General features: G+C 44.6%; 1 protein-coding gene across 3 annotated transcripts in view; it reads left to right on the top strand.

Moving 5' to 3' along the window:
- The window catches only part of LOC114053902 (lipid droplet-associated hydrolase-like), a 72,834-nt gene that overhangs the window by 33,679 nt on the left and 18,789 nt on the right, over positions 1–20,366 (top strand). For all 3 annotated transcript variants that reach the window (XM_027877033.1, XM_027877043.1, XM_027877026.1), the window contains exon 5: positions 20,038–20,281. In XM_027877033.1, coding sequence (XP_027732834.1) covers positions 20,038–20,281 — 244 coding nt within the window. The remainder of the gene's footprint in view (positions 1–20,037; positions 20,282–20,366) is intronic.

The following is a 20,366-nucleotide window of genomic DNA, read 5'->3' as shown; positions in this document are numbered from 1 at the left end:
TTCTTTCCCTGGTACGTGCTTCTTACTGAATGGAGTCAAAGGAACGCGTGCCCCTGTAGTTGTAGTCGGAGCCTAGAATTTCCTCCTTTTTTCGCTCCCGTTGGCCCCCTCGAAGGAGGCAGGTGACAATTCAGTTCTTCCAGGCGTGGTCTAACCCTCTTTACCTATAACTGCCTTAACAGAGAGCTGGGAGATTGAAACCGTTCTCCATATAGTGGTTTTTGTCAGAAGCACCAGCCACTAAACCAGGGTTATAACTGGCATTTGCAATCCATATCTTCATTTTCATTTTTATTAAAAGAGAAATTGAGTTATCAAGTAGGTAAAAATGCATAAGTCACGTCATGGGGTTGTTGATTTGGAACTAGACAGGACATTGAGGGCCATCTCTTCCAACACCCTCAGTACACTGATAAGGAAACTGAGGCACAGAGAGACGATTGTAAGTTGCCCAAGGTCACCCAAGCTCACTGCACCACCCTGCCTCTAATTCCCTGGAGGGAAAGAGAGCCGGGAATACTCAAGTCATTCGGTGCTTTGTTTGGCCAAAGGTCAGGAATGTTTCTGGCTGTGCCAGGAGCTACAGGCAGATGCTGAAGCTTCAGGTGTTGGGACATTCCCTTTTTGTGCTGAACTCCCTCCTCCAGAGCTCCTCCAAACACCGGATCGAAGCCAGGAATCATTTCTGCAGCCCAGCTCAGCATAGAAAAGACAGAGTGGTCTGAGATGTGGGGGACGGAGGGTGCTCCAGGCCCCAGGGGGTGACCGTGTACTAAGGCAAGAGGGGGCCCCAGACTCAGGCTGAGGTCTCATGGACTCTGGCCCCCGGCTCACCCAGACTCAACCAGGTCAGCCCAAGGAGAGGGCCTCCACCCCTGAGCAAAGCCAGCAGGAGCCCAGCGGGATCTCAGTCCCAGCCTGTACCCCAGCCTGCAGGCTGCGTCCAGCAGCAGCCTGCTGTCGCTCAGACCAGGGGTCACAGGTCACATGGTGCACCGGATTTGATCCCTGTGATAGCCCTTAAAGCTCAAAGGTCCCTAAGAGCCTGAAATAACACAACCCTCAATACCCCAAGAAAGCAGCAGCAGGCCAGCCCAGACTTCAGATGTGTAGAGGCCAGCCAGAACCTCAAGCCTGAAGGCAGAAGATGGGTTGGAAGAATGAACAAAGAAAAAGAGAACCCCACCATAAAGAGCTGCGATGGTGACAGAGACATGCACAACATAGACCCAGGAGAAGACAACAACGGCAGACCGTGCATGAGCAGAGCCTCCGAGAAGAACGCAGCGTGGGTCAATGGTCAGCCAGGATTCCACAAAGAGATGGAGTGAGAATGTGTAAAAAGGTTAAAAACGTATTTGTAAGTGGAATGAGAGCATGAGAGGGAAAAACTTGGAAAAGCAAGGCAATCTTTGGAAGAAAGAACTGGAAAGTTTGGCACCAAAGGCACCAAACCTGCCCAGGCAACAGGCTCCCTGGCCATTAGGCTGTACCAAAGAGAAGCCAGTGGCTCCAAGAGGAAAGTCAGAAGACTGAACAAATAGAAGAAGGTGGGAGGTGTCTCACAGCACAAACCGCTGACCTGGGAAACGAATCGGGGAGAAGTTCGACTGGACTGTCTGAAAGCCATTACTGGAAAAAGAGCCTGCACATCGTCTTTCAAGAAACTGTGAAATACAGCTGCCCAGATTTCTTAACCAGAGGACAAAGAATCTTTCTCTTTTTTTCTTTTTTTTAATTTTTTATTAATTTATTTTGATTTATCAACAATCACTTCCACATGCTTTTGAGTTTAAAATTTTTCTCCCCCTTCTTCCCCACCACCCTCCCCAAGACGGCACACAATCTGATATAGACTCTACATAAACATTCCTATTAAACATATTTTCACATCAGTGATGTTGTAAGTAAAAATTAAAACCAATAGGAGAAACCATCAGAAAGAGGAAACAAAATTCAACAGAAGAGAAAAAAATTAGCAATTCAACTTCCATAGTTCTTTCTTTGGATGTGGATAGCATTTTCTATCACGAGGCCTCTGGAGATTCCTTAGATCCTTGTATTGCTGGGAAGGGTTAAGTTTATCAATATTAGTCATCATACAGTGTGGCTGTTATTGTGTACAACATTCTCTTGGTTCTGCTCACTTCACTCAGCATCAGACCACACAAGTCTTTCCAGGTTTTTGTGAAGTCCACCTGCTCATCATTTCTTATAGCACAATAGTATTCCATTACATTCATATATCACAACTTGCTCAGCCATTCCCCAATGGATGGGCATCCCCTCAATTTCCAATTCTGACAAAGAATCTTTCTGAAAGAAACCTCAGGATCATCACAGCCAAAATCCAAAGCTCCAGATCAGAGAATAAAATTGTAAGCAGCCAGAAAGAGATTATTCAGGTACCCATGATTTAGCAGCCACCAATGTAAAGGAGCCCAGAGCCTAGAAGGCAAAGAATTTAGCTTACAGTCAAGAATAACTTAACCAACAAAACTGAGTACAAAGGAAATGACCTTTTAGTGCAATAGAGGACTTCCAAGCATTCCTGATGAAAAGGCCAGACTTCTGTAAAAACTTTGAAGTTCCAACACAAGAGTTAAGAGAAACATAAAAAATAAATACAAATGAACAATCATAAAGGACTAGGAAGGATATATTGCTCTCATCCCAGTATGGGGAGATGATACACATGTCTTCTCTGAACCCTGTCATCACTGAGGGTCGTGGAGGAAGTCTAATTAAACTCTATCTAATTGAGCAGCAAGGTGGTACAGTGGATGGAGGGCAGGCCCTGGACTCAGGAGGACCTGAGTTCAGATCCGGCCTCAGATATTTACTAGCTCTGTGACCCTGGGCAAGTCACTTCACTTCTGTTATTTGCCTCACTCAGTGTCTCACCTCCTCATCTGTAAAATGAGCTGGAGAAGGAAATGGGAAACTCCAAATGGGGTCATGAAGAGTCAGGCACAAGTGAAACGACTCAGCGACATCTGGATCTTAGAAGAATAGAAAGAGGAATATGGAGGTGGGAGAGGCTAGAGAAATGATAGCACGTACCTGGGGGGCACAAGTAGAAGTCTGTAAAAACAAGAAGGAAGGGATGGGGGGAGTGGCAGACACCTGAACCTCCGTCCTATCTGCATTGGCCAAAGGTGGGAAGAGTTCACATACACAGTTGGGTGCAGAAATGCATTTCGGCCAGTGGAGAAACAGAAAGGAAAGGGGACAAAGGAGAGATCAGTCCCACGCAAAGCAAACCCTACCTAAGGAGGTCCAGAAGATTTCTAGCTCTTTCTGTGGTGGCCAAAATGGGACTTGGCGGGGCTGCCCAACCACTGGGGAATGGATGAACAAGTCATGGTGTATGAGTATCCAATCCAGTAAACGTTTACTAAGCACCTACTCTGTGCGGCCTCCAGTTTACCCTGTGTAGATCTTATTGTTTGCGTACCACCTCTCCATTAGAATGTGGCGCCTCTGTGAGCAGAGACTGGGTTTTGCCTTTAACACAGTGCAGCAAATGCAATATACGCTTAATAACTGATTGACCAATTGACACCCACCCCTCTCCTGAATTTTCCTACCTTTTAGTCACTCAGGTTCTTAACCTCAGAGTTTACCCTGAACTTTCACATAACCCGCATGGCCAGTCAGGTGCCAAAGCTTGTGGATTCTGCCTTCAGAACAGCTCTTGAGACTGTCCCCTTCTCTCTCTTCCCCCAGCCCCTCCTCCAGGCCCTCCGTCCCACTCACCTTGGCTGGTGCAGTAAGCTGCCCAATGGGCCCCCACTGAGGGAAAGCTCAGACATACAAAGTCTTCCCCTTTTCACGTGTCATTCCCTAGAATGAGCCTGTTGAAACAAGGGAGGATTTCTGTTTGATCATTGCATTTCTCTCTGCTGTTTGGGGGAGAGTGTCATGGTAAGTGCATTCACTTCTCCCGTGATCAGACAATCAGCGGGCATCGTCCTTGTAATAGTCTTTGCATATTCTGAGTGTCCTGCCTGGCTTTCGCAGCCCGGGGGCCCCGAGTTACACTTTGTAGCTGAAGCCTCCCCATGGACAAACGGGCCTTCACTCCCTTGAACTAGAAAACCACACAGAAAGCAGACGCTGGAGTCCAGGGCTGGGCTTGGGGCGGCCAAGCTCCCTCCAGCCTTCACACGAGAGCTGGCTCTGCCCCTTCCCAGACTCCTCCTGGGTTGCTTGGTGGGCCTGTGGCTTAGGGGTCGGCTAGAGAAGAGAGAGGCAATCACCAGGAGCTGGTCCGAGCCAGCAGCCTGGAATCCCAAACCTGCTGTACATTTCAGCGGTGCGACTTCCCTAACTGAGGCCTGTGTTGTGTGCACATTCTGAGATGTAGCCGGCCCCTGCTTCCAGTCTCAGCACCACCTTCCGTCCATCTTTGCCTGAACCGACCGCCCTCTCTGCTTCTTGGATTCTCCATTCTTCACCCTGACTTGGTACATTTAATTTTAACCTTGTTTTAACCTTGGTTGCTGAACTTTGGTCCATTCAGGGATGTTCATGGTCTCTGACAGTGGCCTCATGTGGAATTAGGACGAATACTCTGGTACTCCCTGGGAAGGGCCTGGGGTCCGTGCTGGCCATCCCTCTGGGTCTGCAGAGGCCCTCTCACAGGTGTGCACAGCTCTCCTCTCCAAGGGGGGGGGGGGGAAGTGACAGCAGGAGGTTGGCTTCCCATGCAGATACCTGCTGACACACCATCACCCCGTACCCCTGGGGCAGAAGGCAGCACAAAGAGCATAATCTTCTTTTTAAATCGGGTTTACATTATTGAATTTTAGCATCTTGTATGAACAGCTTTCCCCCCACCCAACCTCCTTTGCTTTGTGCAAGATAAAGAAAAAAAGGCCTTTAGCAGTAAAAATGAGAATTCCTGGCTAATTCATTATAATCTCATCAGTCTTACCTAACCCACATTCTAGGTGATATTCTTTGATATTTTTTTTTTGATGAAAAGATACACTTCATTGCATCTAGAGATGTGAGTAAGCTAATAGTCACTTAACCTCTGAAACAGAAAAGTCTTGTCAGGGTTCATCAGTTCAAAATGTGGGAGCTAAGATTGTCTGACACATTTAAACAGATGTTGTTACCTTTGTCATTCAGCATAAGGAACAGAGTTACTGAGGTGCCCGGCACTTTAGGAAAAGTCCCTTTGAGGACCAGAGGAACGTGAGAGGAGAAGATGGAATGAGCCTGGGTGACTGGCAGGAATGCTCACACCGATTCCTAGATCCATCAGGGTACAAAGAAACTGAAAAGAGGGTCATTTTCCCTGAAAACAAAAAGGTTTCTTCATTAGTCAAATGCTCTATCACATAATTCATCTCCAAGTTCTTACCTCATCCCCCCTCCAAAATAAAAGCCTCTAATTTCACTGTGACATTCACCCAATTTCACACATTCTCAATTTTCCTCTCATGTTTCTTAGGCAGCCGTTTCTCAGGTCTTGTGGGTTGGGGTGTTATAGGGAGGACATGCACAAGCATTAGGAGGGCGAGCAGGAAGGTGAAGGACCTCAAGGCCCTACCTGGTGTGGTTAGCCTTAGGAGTCACATAAAAATCACCCTTCAAACATTTGAAAGGCCCTCAGCTGGAAGAGGGATCAGAGACTTGTGGTTAAGAGAGTATCGCAGGGGCAGAGCCAAGATGGCGCAGTAAAAGCAGTGACCTACTTGAGCTCTCCCCCAAACCCTTCCAAATACCTATAAAAAAATGGATCTAAACAAATTCTAAAGCAGCAGAACCCACAAAAAGACAAAGTGAAATAAATTTCCAGCCCAAGACAACCTGGATGGTTGATTAGAAGATATATCGCACCAGGCTGGGAGAGGAACACAGTTTGGCGTCAGCTGCAGCAAACCTGGAGCAGGCCTCAGAGGATTGAATCACAGGCAGCTGTGGCAGTTTCCAGACTTCTCAACTCATGAACACCAAAGACAACTTAGAAGGTCAGTGGGAAAAGTCTGTTTCTGTGGTGAGAGAGAAGCGCGGGGTCCCAGCCCTATTCCCCAAGCTCGGCCCCAGGGCAGCAGCTGCCTCCTGAACTTCCAATCCACAGACTTAGGGGGAATCAAGTGGCTGATCAGAGGGGGATTGCAGGGATCTCTCTGTTGGTGCAGGATTCTCTTGCTTTGCCTGTGCTTGGATCTGGGTCACAGTTCTGGGTGGTGGTCCTGGGGGGAGGAGGAGTGCTGGTGTGGTGGAGCTTGTAGTGGCTGTGGAGAGGAAATCCTCTTCACAGTTCCAAGACAGAAAAGAGTACTCATAGACCAGAGCACAGGCCAGGAAAGGAGTGAACATCTCACCCTTGATCATAGCACCTTGGAAGAACTGAAAATTTACAGGTTCCTAGAAGTATCTCTGAAAACAGCTGTACAAAACCCCTGAAGCTTGGGATGGTACATTCTCCACACTGGAAACAGATTCCTACCTTAACAAAGAGTCTATAACTCAAGTCATTGGCCGAGATCATGAGCAAGCAGCACAAAAAGAGTCAGAATATATTATCTTACTTTGGTAACAAAGAAGATCAAAACATACAACCAGAAGAAGACAATGAAGCCAAAGCTCCTACATCCAAAGCCTCCACAAAAAATATGAATTGGTCCCAGGCCATGGAAGAGCTCAAAAGGGATTTTGAGAAGCAAGTAAGAGAAGTAGAGGAAAAACTGAGAGTGATGCTAAAGGAGACCCAAGAGAGTATTGGAAAGATCCTTGAGGAGCCCACCTCTCCCACTGAACCTCCATCAAAGGAAACCAGAGAGATGTAGCAGCACGACTCACCCTCTATTCTGGGGCTGAGCCTGGGTTACCTCTGAGCCAACAGAGCCCCAAGACAGGTGTCCATAGACCCAGGGGCTCTCTAGGGAACCTACAAAGAGCCCCATCTACAGCCTCTGGTTGGGGCTGATCAAGCACATGGTCGGGGTGGCACCAACTTTTCAGGAGGCAGAGACAGGCCGAAGCCACCGAGCGATAGACCCAGGAGCCTAGGCTTTTCCCTGCCCATCCAGAACAAACTCCAAACAAACAGAGCCTGCCACCCCATCCAAGAATCTGAGAGGGAGTGGAGTGTGGCTGGTGTACCACATCCCGATCCAGAATGTGAAGCTGGAGACATGAATAAACAGAACAAGCCACACGTGGAAATGAAAAAAGCAATAAAATCAATGAACCATAAGCTAATTTGATTAAAAAGAAATAGGAAAATCAAATTACCAGTATCAAAAATGAAAAAGGAGAATTTACAATAAATGAAGAAGAAATAAAGGCTATTATTAGAAACTTTTGCCCAATTATATGCCAATAAAACCTGTAACTTAAATGAAATAAATGAATATTTGCAAAAATATGAAATACCCAGATTAATAGAACAAGAAATAAAGAACTTAATCAACCTATTTTCAGAGTAAAAAATTGGACAGTCTACATATGAATTTCTAAAGAAAAGAACTCCAGGACCAGATGAATTCATCTGGTAAATTCCATCAAGTATCCAAAGAACAAGTAAATCTAGTATTACTGTAAACTTTTGCGCGAAGGATCATGCCAGATTCCTTCTATGACACAGATGTGGTCTTAATATGAGGAAGGAGGGAGGGGCAGATAAATAGAGACAGGGAGGGAAGAAAAGAGACAGGGCAGGGGGAGGATAGAGAAAGACAACAGTAAGAGAGAGGAGAGAAAGCTAATGAACGTGATTCAGAAATTTGAAATTAAATATTAGCAAAGAAACTAAAACAACATCTCAGAAAGATTATACACTATAATCAGGTTGGTTTGTACTGGGAATTCAAAGTTGGTTTAATATTAGGAAAACTTAAACTTAACCATATTAGTAATAACATGAACAATGTAACAGGATTATGTCAATATATGTTAAAAAAGGCTTTTTGACAAAATACAACACTCATGTTGCTTAAAAACCACTAGAAAACATTGGAAAATGGACCTTTTTCTTAAAATGATAAATAGTGTATATATAACACTCAGAGCTACCATTTCTATGTAATGAAGATGAGCTGGAATCCTTTCCAAAACAAAAAGGGGTGAAACAAGGACGTCCATTCTTGCTTCTTCCATCTGACAGCCCTAGAAATATTGGCCAGAGCCATAGGATAAGAAAAACAAATCGAAGGAGTAGGCCAGCCATGGGAAAGACAAAGCAAAGTGATCACTTTTTGTCGATAATAGAGTTCTTTCTTAACCCTAAAGAATCAGTTTAAAAAATGAATTGAAACAATAACTTCAGCAAACTTGGAAGCTATACAAAGAAAATCCACACAAATCATCAGCAATTTTGTGTGATACCAATAAAACCCAGCAAGAAAGATAGGGAGATTGCATTTAAAATAATTAGTTATTTTGTCTATATACAACTATGTATAAGAAACTTAGAAGTCTACCTACTACTGTACACATAAGAACTATGTGTAAACAGTTACTACTGTCTACAGAAATAGCCCTAAATAACTCAAAAATCATTAATTGCTCCTGGGTAGGTGGGCTGAGTCAATATAATAAAAAATGACAATGCTACTAAATAAATTTCCATATTCAATGCCATACCAATCAGACTACCAAAGAATGACAGGCACACTTCAGAGATGTTGCAGGTTCAGTTCCAGACCAACACAATAAAGCGAATATTACAATACAGCAAGTCACATGAATTTTTTGGTTTCCCAGTGCACATAAAAGTTATTTTTATACTGTACTATAGTCTATTAAGTGTGCAATAGTATTATGCCTAAAAAAATGTATATACCTTAATTTTAAAAAAAACCCATTATTGCTAAAAATGCTAACCATCAGATGAGCCTTCAACAAGTCAGTCTCTTGCTGGTGGTGGGTCTTGCCTCAATGTTGATGGCTGCTGACTGATCAAAGTGATGGTTGCTGAAGATTGGGGCGGCTGGAGCAGTTTCTTAAAATAAGACAATGATGCTCTTCCTTTCACTTGGACACTTAGAGGCAGTTGTAGGCCTGATTTCAATGTTGTGTCTCTGGGAATAGGGAGGCCCAAGGAGAGGGAAAGAGATGGGGAATGGTCAGGGGATGGAGCAGTCAAAATGTGCACAACATTTATGGGTTAATTTCACCATCTTTTGTGGGAGTAGTTCATGGTGCCCCAAAACAGTCATATGGTAACATCAAAGATCACTGATCCCAGAGCACCACAACAGATACAATGATAATGAGAAAGTTTGAAATGCTGCAAGAATTGTCAAAATGTGACAGAGAAGCAAGTGAGCTCCTGCTATTGCGAAAGTAGCGCTGATAGACTCTCTTGATGCGGGGTTGCCACAGACCTTCAGTTTGTAAAAAGCGTCATATCTGCAAAGGAAGATAAAACAAGTATGCCTGTGCTTTCCAGAATGAGAAAAACATAAATTTTTAAAGAGGTTTAAAAAAGGGGGAGAATCTCCAGAGAAATAAAAGAAGTGAGAATCAAATGGGCCTCGAGGTATTAGATCTCAAACTGTGCTACGAAGACGTCATTCTCAACAGCTTGGCATTGCTTAAAAAATGGAGCTTGGTCAGTGGGACCGAAGAGGTTTCCAGCTTCCAGAAGCACATGTATCCAGCACCTCAGTGTCTGTCCAGGGCCCTTTAACAGGCATGGCTGGAAAGGTGAGTGAGCAGAGCACCTAGCGCTGGACACCTCAGATAAGTTCCAAACAAACACATGGTTTAACTGAAGGTCACAGCATATGCACATTAGAGAAACTTAGGATGTGAATGGAAGACAAGCTAGCAGCCAGGCATGCACTAAGAGAGTCACAGAAGGGAGAGTGGACAGTTTTGATTACATACATTTGAAAATAAAAGTTTTGCCCAAACAAAACCAATGCAGCTAAAATTAGAACAGAAGCAGATAAATGGGAAGATCTTTGCAGTAATTTTCTCTGATAAAGAGATCATTTCCAGGTTATATAGGGAACTGATTCAAATTTATTAAAATGAGTACCATTCTCAGTTGGTATATGGTCTAAGACAGTCATGTCAAATTCAGATAGAAACAGGGCTACTACATTATACATAAGGATCCTGGTAAGCTGCATAATGATTTGGAAAACCACATTAACATCATGTTCTATTGTATTTTTATTTTGTTCGATATTTACATAATATGGAGACAACTAGATGGCACAATGGATAGAGATGTGGGCCTAGAGTCAGGAAGGATTGGAGTTCATATCTGGCCTCAGATACTTCCTAGCTATGGAACCCTGGGCTAGTCACTTTACCTCTGCCTCAGTTTCCTCATCTGTAAAGTGGGGATAATAATAGCACCTACTCACCTGTCCCAGAGTAGGTGCTATATAAGTGCTTATTCTCTTCCCTATTTCCCAATTACATTTTTTTTTAATCTGTTTTGGCCACACTTAGGAATTAAGAAGCCTCTTGATGAGAGTGAAAGAGGGTATTATAAAAGCTGGTTTGAAGCTTAACATCAGAAAACCAGATCATGGCAACTGATCCCATCACTCCCCTGGCAAAGCTTGGGGTAAAAAATGGAAACTGTGTCAGAGTTTTTATTTTGGGCTCAAAAATCACTGCAGTTGCCATCTGCAGCCACGAAATTAAATGAAGGAAAGCTACAGCAAATCTGGACAGCAGACTAAAAGGCAGAGCCATCATCTTGCCAACAAAGGTCTACAGAGTCAAAAAGTCCAATAGCAATGTATGACTGTGAGAGTTGGACAGTAGGAAAGCTGAGTGCCGCAGAATCAATGCTTTTGAATTGTGGTGCTGGAGAAGACTTTTAAGAGTCCTTTGGACAGCAGGGAGATGAAATCAGTCAATATTTAAATTCATTCAGACTCCTCACTGGAAAGTGAAATATCAAAGCTGAAACTTGTGTACTTTGGCCATGCACTGAGAAGATGGGACTCACTGGAAAAGACCCTGATGTTGGGAAGGATTGACAGCAAAAGGAAAAGGGGACAGCAGAGGATGAGATGGACAGATAGTATCATGGAAACAATGAGCAAGAGCTCGGACAGACTTCAAGAGGAAGTGGGGGATGGAAGGGGCTGGCGTGCTATGGTTCATGAAGAATGAGACATGACTGAACAACAACACGGAGTCTTGCTGGCCCCAGGGTGAGCTGCGTGTTTGATGCCTCTGGTCTGGGGATATGAGGAAGGGAAGAAGGGAAGAACCCAGGCTATCTTCTAGCCATGTGATAAAAAGAAAAGGCTCCAAATCACTACCAGAGGAAGGGCAAATTTAATCGGTTCTGAGAATCTACTTCTCTGTCATCAGGTTAGCAAAGATGACAAAAAAGGAAAATGATAAATGTTGAAGAGGCTGTAGGAAAACAGGAACATTGATGCCTTATTGGTGGCCCTGTAAGTGTGTCCAACCATTCTGGAAAGCAATTGGAATTATAACAGAGTGTTACTAAATAACATGTGCCCTTTGACCCAGGTATATCTGCAAAATCTGTGCCCAAAATATATCAAAGAAAGAAGAAAAGATCCTTTATGTACAGAGATATTTATAACAGCTCTTCTGTGGTAGAAAAACACAACTCTGTCTTGAGGAGTGAATGGAATAAATTCTATGTGAATGTGATGGATACTACAGTGTTGTAAGAAATGAGGAAGTAGATAAAGAGACATGAAAAGACTTCTGTTAACGGATGCAAAAGGAAGGGAGCAGAACCTGAAAAGCCATTCATACTGTTAACATCCATTTAACAGAAATGAACAAGTCAGTTTTGAGGACTTTCACAAACTGATGAAGTGTGAAGGGAGCAGAACAGTTTCTATAACAGGAATGACATTGTAGAGATGATCAGCTGTGAAAGATGAGAGACCTAGGGTCGATACCATGACCAGCAACCACCCGTGATGGAACATGTGATGACGCTTCAGACAGACAGAGGTGACAGGCTTAGGGTACGGTACGAGGACTTCGTGTGTTCTTGTATACAGCCAAGAAGGAAATGCATTTCTCCTGGCTGGGCCTGTTTGTTATAAGGAGTTTGTTTCTTTTCTCCTTTTTTCAATGGGATGGGAGGTTGGAAAGAAGGAAAACAGAATTTAAAACAAGTAGACTATTCAAGCATTGATCCCACCCCCACCCCCAAGCCCCATCCAGCATAAGGTCTTCATCTCCCTTTACCCATAGGCACATCCATCAGTGGAATGCCCTCCAACCTCCAAAGTAAGGTGTCCTTCCTCCCTCCCCCTTTTCGGTCTTTCCTCCTCCTCATCTACTCTCCTATAGGCTCTTCTCTTCCTGGGACCACAGAGGTTACTTTCCCTTCATTGATTTGACCCCAGCACATCACTACCTCTCCTCCCTGTTTGCACGTACCCTCCTGGGTTGTAAAGTTGTCCCACAGAAGAAGCATCCACCCTAGGCAGGGTGTGCTCAGGTTCTGTCCGTGAGGCCCCCACTGCCTCTTCACTGTGACCTCTTCCAGATTTCTGCCTTCACTCCTGTCTCCTTGTGCACATTTAGAAAGAAGCCTCTTCTCAATATCTATTGTTGCTCTATTACTGTGTGCATTTATTCACCACTCTTGTGTTTCTGTTGTTTGGGGTGTCTCTTCAGTTCTGGTTTTCTTTCTAAAAATATTTCGAGCTCATCTTTATTATCAAGTGGCCATCTTTGGCCCTGAATGGTCAAGCTCAGCTTTGTAGGGTAGGTCACTCTGGGCTGCATCCTGAGCTCCCATGCCCTTCAGAACACGTTCTTCCGTTCCCTCTTCAGTTTCCTAGTGGGGGCAGAATAGTCTCGTATTATTTGAATGTCCTTTTCCTTGTATTTGTAGGTCTTTCTCTCGATGGCTTGAAGAACTTGTTTCTGAATTGAGTTGTTAAATTTAACCACTGTATGTCTTGGAGTCTTCAGCCTTAGGTTGTTTCCTGAAGGCAGTCCGTGAATTCTTTCAATTAAGATTTCATTTTCTACATTTAGTAGTTCTGGCAAATTCTCTCTTATTTCCTTCATTGTGGTGCTAAGGTTTTTTGTCCTGTCGTGTTTTTCCACTCGCGACCCTCAGGTTGTGTCTGTGCATCCTGCCTTCCAGATCAGTGTGTTTATTGTCATGGGGAGCAGATTTCCTGTTAACATGCTTGGGTTTTGCTCCCCTTCTCCTAAGTGGTCCTTCACTTCTGTGTATTTGCAGTCTGTCTATTGTTCTTTCTTTGTTTCTTTGGTGAGACTGGCTGTGGCAGATTCCAGCTTTGCTATTCTGCTCATGATTTTTGCAGGACATAAATTCTGCTCACATAATTCTCATTTCTCTTTTAAACCTCTCAGGAACAGCATGTTGCGGTCCGTGTGCTCCTCACATTCCATGGGGTCCTTGGTCTCATCAAGCGTTGGATTCTTTCCCTTCATTTTGAAGTCTTTATTCCTACATGCCTGATCTGGAGGCCACGTTTCTTCCGTTGTTAATGTTTTCCCTGTTGATTTGTCTGCTTGTGGTCAAGGGCCTCGAGTTCTCTTTTTCCTGAGATTTTTGGATCGGCATGCCTCCTTTTACCCTGCTGTCCTTCTCCCTTCTAAGCCCTTGGAACAGAACCAGTCTTACTTAACTCCCTCAGTGTTCCCTTTGAAGGTGGGAGGGTTCTGTGGGGATGCTGGTTTCTTCTCCCCCAATAGAATGTCAGCACAACATCCCTGTGGGGACTGCTCCTTCCTAGTGCTCAAATAAACCTTTCCTTCTAGGTATCCCTGGATTCTTTTGCGTGTATTTCAAAGTTCCCACTTAGCTCTATAATAATGGTGATAGCCATTATTGTTGTTGTTGTTGTTGTTATTATATATTGATAATAAGTAGCATTTATATAGAACCTACTTTGTGCCAAGCATTGTGCTAAGCATTTTACAAATACTATCTTATTTGATCCTTACAGCAGTCCTGGGAAGTAGGTGCTATTAATGATCCCAATTTTACTGTTGAAACTGAGGCAGAGGTGAAGTGGCTTGGTCAACGAGATAGTGTCTGGAGGCTAGATTTAAACTTGGGTCTTCCTGACTTCCATACACTCTGGCACCCCTTAACACCTCTTTTTTTCCCCAGAAAAAAAAATGTCCAAAAGGTATTCAAGATCTGTTCCCTTCCTATCCCCTTCCAAGACTTTTGATATTGCCAACTCGTCATGACCCCACTTGGGGTTTTCTTGGCAAGGGTACTGGAATAGTTTGCCACTTCCTTCTCCAGCTCATTTTACAGATGAGGAAACTGAAGCAAACAAGGTTAAGGGACTTGTACAGGATCACACAGCTAGTAAGGGTCTGAGGCCAGATTTGAGCTCAGGAAGAGGAGTCTTCCTGCCTCCAAGCTCTATCCACTGCAGCGCCCCCTGGCTGCCCCTCTCCCAGGATTATACTTAGCTTTGCATGGTAAGTTGTTCTTTCTTGTAAACCTCTATATTTTGCCTTTCGGAATACTATATTCCAAGATCACCTCCTATTTTTGTTACAAACTCCCGAGTCTTTGGTTCCTTGATTCTTCTTAAACAGCCTCTCTCTGGGTGCTCTGGCCTTTGGCTCTGCCCTTTCTGCAGATGCTCTTGTGGGTTCCCTTGTAGAAGGCGATTGGCAGGTTCTTTCTAACTTTACCCATTAGTGCTAATCATTTATGATCTCTTGAAATAGAGTATTCAGGCTTTTTTTTTTATCGTAGTTTTCTAGGAGTCCACAGTTATCACCCCTTGACCTTTTTTCTTGTTATTTGTTTTTTTATATCAGATATATTGCATTTTCTTCTAATTTTTTTCAATCTTGATTTTTCTAATATTCTTACTATCTCATGTTGGCATTGACTTCTGTTTGGTCTGTTCTTGTTTGCATGGAGTTCATTTCTGGGGTAAGGTTTACCACTTTTGGCACTTAGCTCAGTGTCTGGCACATAGTAGGCGTTTAATAAATACTTATTAACTGATTCCCTTCTCTCTCACCTATTCTCCATCTAATTCTTTACTATAGAGCTTTTATTTCTTTTTTAGAAAGCCATTGCTTAACAATATATCAGTAGTTTTTTTAAAGCCTTTAATAAAGTCCAACACCCGTTTTTATTTTAAAAAAAAGTATAGGAATAAAGAGACTTCCATAATATAGTAAATGGTGTCTATCTAAACCCCCAAATTGGTATTATTTGTAATAAAGAAACACTAGTGGCCTTTCCAGTAAGATCAGGGGTGAAGCCAGAATTCTGTTGTCACCACTGTAATTTGATTCAGGTCTAGACACAGTAGCTGTAGCAATAAGATAAAAAGAAATGTAGGGAACAGGCATGGGAAAAGAGGAAATGAGATTATTCTTTCTTGGAGACGATAGAATGACTTACTCAGAGAAAAAAACCTAAAGATTTAGTTAAAAAATTAATCAAAACAGTTAACTTCAACAAAGTAGAAAATTTTAAATGACATGCACACAAATTAACCTTTCCATATATGACAAACGAAAGCTAGCAGGAGGAGATAGAAAAGCATATTCCTTTTGACGTAACTGCAGAGAGTATAAAATGTCTGATGGACCATTTACCAAGACACACACAGGAATTATATAATATAAACACAACCACTAAGCATTCTTTACAGAAATAAAGGCAGGCTTAGTAATCATAGAGATGCTAATTGTACATGGTTAATATGTCAGTGTAATAAAAATGACAATATTTCCTAAATTAATTTAAGAATTAAGTGTCAAACCAAACTGCCAAAGAATTAATTGATAGAACTTGAAAAAATAATAACAAAGTTCCTCTGGAGGAACAAAAAGTCAAGAATCTCCAGGAAAATAATGAAAACTGGGAAGGGATGTGGGGGACAGTGGAAATATGGGACAGGTCTCCAATTATACTACAAAGCCGTAATCATCAAAACTCCGTAGTACTGGTGAAAACCAAAATTAATCAATAGAAGTCTTTGTTGTGTAAGACACAGAAGCAATTCAGCATAGTGTCAAGTATCATTGTGTTTGATAAACCCAAGACTAATTCCTAGGTTCAAGACATGCTCTTTGACAAAAGCTCAGGAAAAGCTGGAAGGCACTGTGGCAGAAACTAAGACGATGCCAGCATTTCACACCAAATGCTGCCGTTCTCTCCACATGGAGACGTGACCTGGGTGTAAACATGAAAATTAGAAGCTCTTGGAAAAGAATCTCTTCATAATAATGGAGACAGGATGAGTCCTTGATCAGACAGAAGATAGAGGGAATCACGGGATGTCATATGGAAAGCTTTAATTACATGAATATGAAAAACTTTGGCCCAGTCAGTGCAGGTGGAATTAGAAAGGGAAGCAACAAACATATATTAAGAGTCTGCTATGTGCCAGGCACTGTGCTAAACACTTAACAAATATCTCATTTGATCTTCACAATAACCCTATGAGGTAGTGCTATTATCCCCATTTTACAATTGAGGAAACTGAGGCGGAGGTTAAGTGAGTTGCCCAAGATCATACAGCTACTAAGTGTCTGAGACCAGATTTGAAATCAGGTGTTTCTGACTCCAGGAGCAGCACTCAATCCCCTGTACCACCAACTGCTTTAGTTAACTTTTCTCAATCGACTAAGAAATCATCTGTTCAGCAAACTTCTCTAACAGAAGTTTTCTGTGAAAAATATGTAAAGAGCCATTCTCCAATCCATAAAGGTCAGGATGCAAACAAACCAGTAGTACATAGAATCAGTTTGCAGAATTGGCAGTGGAGTGGACATGTAGTGTGAGTGAGGGGGAGGATTTGAGGACGCCACGGAGCTCACAGAGCTGGGCAGCCAGCCTTGTCCTCCTCCGGTCGTTCTTCTGTGGCCGCCTAGGAGTCCTGCTTTATTGGGCAGCCTGACTAGTGGCATATCACACAAGCTTCTCGAAGGCAAAAACGGCACCTCCATCTACCCGCTGTCCATCTCATTGCCTTCTTCTTGGCCTGTGTTAAATGCTTTGTAGGAAGAGATGCTTCTGATTCTAATGCTTTTTATAATGAGAAAACGGCCTCCTGGCTTCCCCCAATCCTCCCTGAGAGACCATGTATTGTGCGTGGCTCTAGGAAGGAGTGGCCTCTTGGGGAGTGCCCACCGAGCCACTTTCTGTCTTTGAGGTCAAGTTACCTGTGCTAGCGGTAGAGCGAGGGAGGGACAGAGGGAGAGGGCCAAGAGAAATTCTCTGTGGAGAGCCTGAATGTCCTTTAGTCTTGTCTTGTGAAGGGACACGATGGGGAGAATGCTCAGGTGTTTTGGCTGCTCTCTGGAGAGAGCCAGAGGCAGAATAGAGGGGGTCAGGGGAGACTTCAGTTCTCAGCAGGACCCTCCCCCCCCAGGTGCGTAGTGGTGGTTCTGCCTGTGCTCGTACACACGCCCATCGTCTGCCCCAGAGAAGGCCCACCTCAGGAGCTTAGCTTGCCGTCCTGGGAGCTGGGGCTGAGTCCTGAGGATCAGCTCGTTTTTGTCTTTGCCAGATCAGTGTTCTTACAAATGCCTTCTAAGTGGCTATTTATGTCTTTGTTTTATTGTTGGATATACTGGTCATACATTGCTTAGCTATTGACTGTTGACTTGATGTGTTTTTAAGCCTGATGTCCCATGGATAGAAGCCTGTCCTGGAGTTAGGAAGACTTGAGTTCAAATCCAACCTTAGATACTTACCAGCTAGGTGACCCTAGACGAGTCACTTCACCACTGCCTGCCTCAATTTCCTTGTCTGTAAAATGGGAACAAAAATAGCATCTATCTCCCAGGGTTGTTGTGAGGATCAAATGAAATAATGTTTGTAAAGTGCCAGACACATAACAGGCACTATATAAATTTTAGTACATATATATTTTATATGTGTATATATATATATATAGAAATACACACATCAAAATGTGTACGTGTATATAGAAATGAGAACAAAAGCTTATGGTAAAAGATTTCTTCAATTTGTTGAATAATATTTAATAAACTAGGTAGGGCTCAGAGTGAATTGATAACTAGTAAAATAAATTTTGTCATCTTAGTAACTTATGAGAAAATGTAAACATAGATCTTAATTGCCTTAGAGCCCTGGATCAATCAATCTGTCCGTTGTAAGCATTTATTAAGAGCCTACTGTGTGCCAGGCACTGAGCTCGATAGGGGATGCAGACACAGAGAATGAGATGTCCCCCACCACCCTGGAACTTACCTTCTCCCTGGTGTGCTTAAGTAAATGGCATATGCAGAACAAATACAGTAGTTTGAGGTAGTTGAATGTCTGGTATCTGAGAGGCGCAGGAAAGGCGCTGAGGAGACACATGAGCTGCTGGGGGCGGGGAGGGGGCGTTCTGTGTGCCTGGAGCCGCCATACCCCCGGAATCCATTCTATGTCTGCTCTTCCTTCAGTTAATCCAATGACTCGGGTTGTGTTCTGCTGTAGGGAAGGGAGGTTGTGCAGAAGCCATGGCCTTCTCACCTGGAGCGCCCCCAGTGGATGCACAGGCCCATGTGTGCGAGGTGGGAGGGAAGCCCCTTGTCAGCCTCGCCGAGGCTCCCCTGGGAAAGAACATGGAGGGCATCTTGTCCAGCCTCCCGTCCCCTCTGGCCCTCCCCAGGGTGCCAGCCCCCCAAACTCCAGCCTGTGGTCTGCTCTCACTGGAAGAGTGAGGGCTGCCGGTGGTGGGGAAACAAGGGACAATGGAGGAGAAGCTCCCCCGACCCCGCGCCCCAGGTGTGGCCCACTTTTCCTCGTGTCTGCCCTTCCTTCTGCTTCTTCAGGTCGACAGCAGCTTCCTCATAGGGCCACGTGGGGTGGTGCCCCTCACTTCAGGTTGTCCCATCTCCTCTGAATTCTTGAAACTCACAGATGCTGGAGAAAAGATGAATTTCACAAATCCTGTCTATTGGTGTTTTCGGTCTTTATGACAGTAACTGTAAATCCTGCCACTGACATTCACTCCTTGTGTACATGGGCAGCTGGGAGGCACAGTGGATAGAGTGCCAGGCCTGGAGTCAAGAAGACGTAAGTCTTCTGAGTTCAAATCTGGCCAGAGACAGTTACTAGCTGTGTGACCCTGGGCAAGTCACTTCACCCTGTTGGCCTCAGGTTCCTCATCTGTAAAATGAGCTGGAGAAGGAAATGGCTGAGCACTCTTGTATCCTGGCCAAGAAAACCCCAAATGGGGTCACGGAGAGTCGGACAGGAGTGAAAACTGAACAACACCCACACACGCCTCGGTGAACAGTCCTGGACCAGGCACTTGGCCACGTGTGTGTCGGTTTCCTCCCAAGGCCTCGTCTTCCAAATTCCTGGTGAGCCCTGGCCCTCCCAGTGGGGAGCGTCTACCCCCGGAGCTCCTCATCTCTCTGTGTGCGTCGTAGTAACTCAGAGACCATGAATCCTCCATTTCGGTGAATTGGACGGGCGTGGGCATTTTTTTTCACATTTGCCCACATTGAGAGAGCTCCGGTCCCACCTTCATCGACGCCGTCCCCTCGTTTTCACCCAGCCTCCATTATGTCCAACTTGAGCCATTTTTCACGTTGTTTTAATTTTATTCAGGTCGTTTCCTGGTAGACCCTAGTGAACAGGGTCACCCTGTAGAAGGACGGAAGGCTGAGAGCGTCTGAGCAGGAAAGGGGCTCTTTTTTCGGTGTGCTGCCCTCTTGTGGCACCGTCGTCAGCCATTCCCACTTGTAATTGCTGGATTAGTGAGCGAGTCCCCACTTCAGGCGTTCAGAGATTCCAGGGTCTGCTTTGTGGAGACTGATGCTGCAGCGGAGAAGAGGGCTTGTGGCCTTAGTGTCACATTCGGCTCAGAAGTTTTGGATGTGATTTTCTACCGGGTGCCTCTACCAGAACAGTCCCGTGCCCTCCCCTAGGCTAACGGCCCAGCCGTGGCCCGGGCCAGTGACGGGGAGGCAGCCTCCGGCGGGACCAGCTTTCTTTCTCTGTACTTCAAAGTCAAGTGGGGTTGGTGGTTGCCTCCTAGAAGCTGCCGCCGTTGCCACTCTCAGTGTGGAGGGCGAGCCGGAATGTGGCGCTCACGGTGCCCTGTGCTCTGCTTTCAGGTTCTTCGGTCCCTCCTGCTGTTTCCAACGATAGAGAAAATCGCTAAAACGCCCAACGGCCGGGTGGCAACTCCTCTCCTCTGCTGGCTGCGCTACGCCCTTTACGTGCCCATCTACATCGGACTCAGCCTGCTCCCAGCGAGAGTCCAGGCCATCTTGGCCAGTCTGGTTCTTCGGAGGCTGAAAATAGAGAATGCAGTCACATCTCGGCATGTAATGAATTCACTCAACATGGACTGCATTGGTGAGCAGATCATAAAGGGTTTTTGTTGTTGTTACGTAGTGTGTGTGTGTGTGTGTGTGTGTGTGTGTGTGTGTGTGTGTGTGTG

The sequence above is a fragment of the Vombatus ursinus genome, unplaced genomic scaffold (assembly GCF_900497805.2).
Source record: "Vombatus ursinus unplaced genomic scaffold, bare-nosed wombat genome assembly UNPS02004184.1, whole genome shotgun sequence".
NCBI classification, from domain to species: domain Eukaryota; kingdom Metazoa; phylum Chordata; class Mammalia; order Diprotodontia; family Vombatidae; genus Vombatus; species Vombatus ursinus.
The sequence above is the reverse complement of the archived record's forward strand: the minus strand, read 5'-3'. Positions and strand labels throughout refer to the sequence as shown.